This window comes from Solanum pennellii, chromosome 6, assembly GCF_001406875.1.
Source record: "Solanum pennellii chromosome 6, SPENNV200".
In the NCBI taxonomy this organism is placed as follows: Eukaryota; Viridiplantae; Streptophyta; class Magnoliopsida; order Solanales; family Solanaceae; genus Solanum; species Solanum pennellii.
The window spans coordinates 25,371,819-25,379,011 of NC_028642.1; the positions used below are offsets into that span (position 1 = coordinate 25,371,819).

General features: G+C 31.0%; 1 protein-coding gene across 1 annotated transcript in view; it reads left to right on the forward strand.

The window, feature by feature from the left end:
* Positions 1-284: 284 nt before the first annotated feature.
* Positions 285-7,193, forward strand: part of LOC107022753 (long chain base biosynthesis protein 2a-like) — an 11,488-nt gene continuing 4,579 nt past the window's right edge. Inside the window, exons 1-2 of the mRNA XM_027918080.1 lie at positions 285-424; positions 6,316-6,404. Of these exons, the coding sequence (XP_027773881.1) occupies positions 320-424; positions 6,316-6,404 (194 nt within the window). The 5' untranslated portion in view covers positions 285-319. The remainder of the gene's footprint in view (positions 425-6,315; positions 6,405-7,193) is intronic.

Here is a 7,193-nt window from a genome sequence, read left to right on the forward strand (position 1 = left end):
CTTGCGGCTTCCATATTTCACCAATCGACTCCAATTTTTTTCTTTATTTTAAAAGAAAATTATTTCATTTCTCACTTATATGGGTTGAATATGGATTCTCATGCTTACCCATTTTGTTTATATTTGTATGAGCTTAAATAGGTTAAAGACCATATTAACCCATTTAAGAAAATGAAAAGAAATATGAGTGATCCATTTAATTTAATATGAGCAAAATTATTCCATTCACTTATATGGGCAGAAATTGTGTATATATATGTATATGCATGCAGGTTTAATAACTTTGCATTTGCTCCTCCGATCCTTAGTTAGTTGAAGAATGGTGCCAGATTTCTTCATCACTTTCACGACCTACTTCAGCTGTGCCATTATCATCGCCTTTGACAAACTTCGTCATATCTGCTCTCATTTTACTAATCTTCAGGTTTTCTTTCTTTCTCCTTCCTAATTAATTTGTTTGTACTACTCTTCATCAACGTACAATAATCTCATTTTATCATCATCAACATCTAAAATGATAAATTATTTGAATCAACCTTTTTTTTGTTAAAAAAAAAAGGGGAGTAATTATTACGATATTTGCAGGGATATTCAGCCATCAGCGAAAATTTCATTATGCGATTGTATAATCGCATTGAGGTAACTTCACTTCTCCTAATCCTCCTTAATTAACCTACCTATTTTATGACCCATAAACTAATTTACTTTATATCATTATTAATTAAATGAAAATCAAAGGGAATGTACACTTTGTTCAATATATGAGTTGTAACATGAAAAGGACATTACAGTTACTAATATGTGATAAATGACAATAATATTAACTAATCCAATGAGCTGATCAAATTAGAATCTATATATAACTATATAATGTTATATTATCGGGACATTATATTCAAACTATAATTATAAGGACAATCAAAGATTACTAGTCATCGATCTATTAGCTGAAGCTCATCAAAATACTATGTTGACTATGCAACGAATATCTAATATTATTACATATATGGACGTCTGCTAAACTCACTACCTCATCCCGTATCTATACTAGCCATAGTATTTAAATATTTTCAATTCATATTTATATTCCATAATTTTGGATATGCACAAGTAAATACTTAAGTTGTTTAAATTTAAACAAGTAAACACGTGCCCAATTCTGAATGACGTCCTATATGGCATCCTATGTGTGATATGTCTGGTAGGACACATGCGTCTGTTTTGGAAAACTATATGCACAACTGAAGCATATTAGAATCATATTGCTTACATGAATAATATATAACAAATACATTTATGTTAGAACACATAAAATCTTGCTAGAACACATAAAATTTTTTCTTAAATTTAATTTAGAAATTACTTTTTTAAGCGTGAGTACATATCTTCAAGTGAATCCACAAGTTAGACAGACCTTCAAGAGATTCCACAAGTTAGACAACAATTCTCTGATCTAGTTCAAATCTCTCGATACTTGGGTGGGGAAGTATTGTATAGAAAATTGATTGTCTTTCTAGGTTAGAAGAACTCAAATTTATATAGAATTATTCCCGGTCCAAAAAGGAGAACAATAAGACACTGCTTTCCAAGAATCACAAAGTAAGTTCTTTGTTCCTTTTTCCTAGAAAATAAGATTGTGAGTTCTGGTTAAATATGAACACTCTATGGACCACCAAATTAATCACCGAGGTTTCTTATTATGGAAATAATTTCAAATAATTAATTTAAACTATTCTTATCATAATAATTACAATTCATTTCACTATACATTCGTAATGGCGCTCCTCTATATATATTTCAGAGTTTTTCTTTAAAAACTTATGTAATCTCCATGTTAAAATTTAGATACTAATCAATTAATTAAATTATTCACAAATTAATTTCAAAGATTAATTTACTTTATAGAACTGCTTAACTTATTTAATGTTTCGGATTCATAAATACACTTGTAAGATTTGACACGATGAAAACTTTCAAACATCTCAAAAAGGCATATTATCAATCTCTATATCGAGACATGAATTCCATCAATTAACTTATTATTTCACCAATATATATTATTGTCATCTAATCTACCAGATATATTGAGTCCTATCAGAATCTCACATTTTAATAAATCAAAACCATAATTAACATATATAATCATACTAGTTATATCACGATTAAGAATATAAGTATATTTAACAATTTAGAGAATATGCATGTCTATCAATCTAAAACAACTATCTCGACTCGATCTCGTTCAATATATACAAAATGCACTAGAAGAAGAAGTTGAAACTAAACTATTCTCATAATCAAGATAAATTATGTATAAACTTGCGCTACAAGAAGATCCAATTTTTATCTTAAATTGTGAAAAAAAACTTAATACTTATAAGAACCAATAATTTAATCATTGTGTATATGCTAATACTCTATACACTAAACCATCTACTATATAAGTAAAGAGACATCATAAACGAATATATGATCTATTAAAACTTAATATATAATGATTCTATAATAAATATTATATCTAAACATATGGTTAATAATACATATCACAACATCAACTTGTTCAGTTTTATACACGTTTAGGTGTCTACTTATGCACACTTAACATTGGAGGAATATAAATTTCAACTAAGACCAAATTAAATGACATACTTTTGTATTATTCCTTTTGCAGTATTCCCAATTGTAGTGATGCGAGTAGATATAAAACATGGACTTGCTAGTGGGTAATGGGACTACCTTCTGCGACCTCAATGGATGCACAACAAATTATCACAGACTTATTTGTTGTGAGGATTATAAGGATGACCTAACTTTTTTAAACATCACAGACTCTTTCCGTTGTTGCATCCTGACTAGTGAGATTTGCTAACTTTTTAGAGGAGATGGTCCACTTATGAGATTTGTTCAGTTCTTCCTTAACGCAGGCCAAGTTCCTCTCTAGAGACATGATCAACTTCAACTAAATTTGTTTTAGGTTATCCTTAAGTTCCAGCTGCAACCTACTAGCTTCATTCTTTTGTAAAGAATTAGATTAGGGATTCTCTTTAGCGTCTTCTTGAGATCGCAATTTTCAACATCTAGAGATGCAAATCTTTCTTTACTTTCAGAGATCAGAGTATTCGGAGCAATTTTCTCATTTTGATAGATGTTTGGATTATATTTAAAAAGTCCATCTAAGCAGTCAATTCATAAAGTGAGTCAATCAGATAGAACACTATCTAAAAAATTTTAATTTCTTAATGGAGTAGACGTTCAGATATTGTTTAATATCAAGAAGGGCTACCTCGTCATCTCCATCATCAATTGATTTGGCATAAAAGTATCCAAAGAGTCAAAAACATCTTTATCAACCTTTACTACAATTTTATGAAAGCATCCTTGACCTTGGTGCTTAGGTTCATCAGAGTTACTCGATATGTCTCCCCATGCAGCAAGAGATCTTTTGACAACATAGTTACTTCCAACTCTCCTTTTTAATTTGTTAGGGACCTTGTTCCTTTATTTTTCTTTATCACCTCCAGGTTAAAATCTTTGTACTTCATCTTATACATAGGAAAATATATGATGTAATGCCCTAGTTTCGCACACTTGTGACACAAATCATTTTCAAGCTTCCATTTTTCGTATACTCATCATTTTTTTTCTCAAAACTTTGTGAAATATTCAAGCAAAGTATGCCATGTCTTCATCTTCTAAACTAAGTTCACCTTGGGAATCCTTGAGAGTCAAGGTCTTTTCCTTCTTATGATTTTTTTGGGAGTGATTTTTTTTTGTTTAGCTTGTGGATTTTCAAGTTTCGATCAACGCATACATGGTAAGACTCTTCACATCCCTAGATTCTATAATGGCATCAACTTTGCCTTCCCAGGACTTGGAATGGATCTTGAGAATCTTTCATACCTGCTTTGATTGGATAAATAGTCGCACCTGGACAATTTGACTCATTAGTAATTGAGGTGAACCTGGTATTCGTCTCCTGGATGGTTTCCTTCATACTAAATTTCCCATATTGGGGTGGTAAGCATATCTATTTTAGACCCTTTCTTTCACCTGACTTGTTCCTTCATGAGCCGTTTTAAAACATTCCAGATCTCCTTGGCATACTCACAAGTCAAAATTCGGTTGTATTCATTTGACCCTATGCCACATACCAGGATTCGAGTTAATATCTCAAAAGGTCACTCAACTTTAGAAATTTGTCTAACAAAGTCATTAAACTATACTTTGTATCAATAAAATCACTTAGCTTAGACATATATATCAATAAATCACTCAATTGACATAACAAAATAAATTATTTTTATGTCAGATAGATTATGATTAAAATTATAAATAAATAGCTCAAAATTACTATTTCATTATTAAATAAAATAATAAAGATGAATGACAATTTTGAAATATTAAAATACAAATTTAACTTTCAAATACTTGTTTTCAGCTTAAATTTAAATACATCTTTTTGAAAAAATTCTCGCTTACTAATACTTCTCTGTAGGAATTAAAGATACTCGAACAAAACACACTGCATCACAGTTGCTTTAAATTTTTCTCTCATTTAGTCCATCAAACGCTCAGACTTTGTACGTGTACTAATGGCAATGTGAATACAAGAAAAATAATTAAAATTGTTGTTTTCATCTCATAGTGAGTAATTGGTTTGGGGTTCTCATTGACAATGATAACGAAGAAAAAATAAAAAACTATGAAAGAATATATTGTCATTTATCTTTTGAATAGTAATTTTAAGGTATTTATTTATTATTCTAGTTAAGATCATGATATAATAATTTATTTTTTATGTTAATTTTATTTTTATAATGATAAATTTAGTTGAGTGATTTTATTGATAAATTTTTTTTAATTGAGTGATTTTATTGGTACAAAACAAAGTTTAATGACTTAATTACTTGTTAGATTAATTCATAAATTGAGTACCTTTTAAGATATTAACTCTTTGTTTTCCTTATACTTTTTTGCTATCTTTTTCCTATGAACCTTATTATACTCCTTCAGAGACTTAGAAACAAGTCAAGTTATGTCTCCTTCCTTTACTTCATTCATAGGAACATGAGGTCCATCCCAAATGATGTACAAAAGTTCTCTATCTTCAGCCATGATAAAATCATGCAATCTAGTCTTTCTCTAACAATAGTACTACTGGCCATTGAATTGGGGGTCTGGTGGCAGAATGTGTTTCTTTTATGTTTTGTGGAGCACTCATTTGGGAATGATCCTCTCTAGGTATTGACGATATTGAGATTTCAAGATCTAATACAAATTACTGGCTTATATGAATCCACCACAAGTCAAGGGACAAATAGTGATAAGAACAGTAAAGTTGAACATAAAGATTAAGAATGTTTCCATGGAAATCTTTTTTGCTTAAGCGGAGAAGAAAATTACAACGAGTCACACAAGATATCTCAACAACATTACTAAAACTTCATTTAACATGTGAATACAACCTTCGGTAATCACCAATGATTGAACTCTTGACCCCACACCTTGTAACACTTCTATTACGAGACTCAAAAAAAATAACTTTATTACCCACTATATTAACTCAAAAAAATAACTTTATTATCCACTCTATTAACTATCTCTAGTTAACATATACTTCAACTACACACACCACAACTAACTCTAGCCATGAGCTTGACTTTACAGATATTACAAATTGAAATGATCTATGTTCCTTTATAGAATGCAAATAGATTTTACAATGTCTTAGCACAAGCCACAACTCTCAACATACAACTCCAGACTTTCTGTAAATTAGTCGATCAGGTCCCTTGATGTTCATATAAGCTTGTTCTTTCATGATAGAATATCTTTTGCTTTGAATATTCTTGTTATGACAGAACTAGGTTGTTTCTTGTAGAAATGTCTAATATAGGATGGACAAAAACAACCTAGTAAACTTCAATTGGCTGAGAGCTCTGCGCCTAAGGTGTCGTGCCCACCTACTACAAAAGGAATGGCAACTTTACAGATGTGCTCCCTTGACTCGGTCTGGACAAGTACCACTCGAGGGATAAGATCCCTCTACCATATTCCATAGTTTGTTTATTCATTAAAATAACAGAATATAACATTCTCTATCATATTATTGTTTTCATCTGGTGGTCCTGGTGGGTCGTCTCGTCTTGGGGGTGGTGTTTCCATGCTCGGGTGTGTTGATGTGGCTATGTTCTTGGAGGGGGTCTATCTTCTAGAGCTACAGACATTTATTTCAATGAGAAACATAAAAATACTTGCACTAAGCATAACTATGATTAGTTTATAGTTTTGGTCAATTAATTTTTACTTTTGTAGGACTGTTTTGAACGGCCAATATGTAGTTCTCCAGATGCTTGGTTTGATGTGGTGAAGCGTGTGACCGATGATAACAACAAGATACAAAAGTGAGTATTGGAAACTTGTTTCAATTCATAATTTACTTTAACTATCTCTAACGTGTCCCAATTATTTTTTATAAATGGAAAAGGGTTAAAAATATCCTTAAACTATCCAAAATAGCTTATATATTTTTAAACTATATTTCGGTTCAAAACTACTCTTCCCGTCAAACTATTGGGTCAAAAGTATATTTCTTATTAACGGAAGTTGCTAAATGCCATGTGGATGCCACATTGCATGTCAATTACTAATTACTTTTTTTCACTGCCAGATAGACTAAATTCCTAAATCATAATTACTCTCACCCCTCCCCCCACCTCCACCTCATTTCATTAATTTTCCAGAAACAATTTCACCCCTTCAAGTATGTTATTGAATAGGTAAACTTTATCACTGCTAACATGAAAGCATTAAGCAATAGAACACCAACAATCGTAGCTTGATAAATTAATTTGCAAAATGAGGACATTAACAGTGGAAGTAAATTTTTGAACTTCCATACAGAACATGTTTAGCACAAAACACACTACTCCAAATACAAAACACCCACTAGCTTGCTGTTTGTTAAAAACCAGCAGAGTTGGTCAATAGCTGGAAATAAACTAAGTAAAGAACTAATGAAGAAATAGAGAAACTAGAAATAACTTCACAAAAACTGAAAATGAACTTCACAAAAACTGGACATAAACTAAGTAAGAACTAATGACGAAACGCATTACCGAACATTAAGTAAAAACTGAAAATAAACATCATTAAATATGAACAAAAACGCAACTTCAATGGGGGGGGGGGGG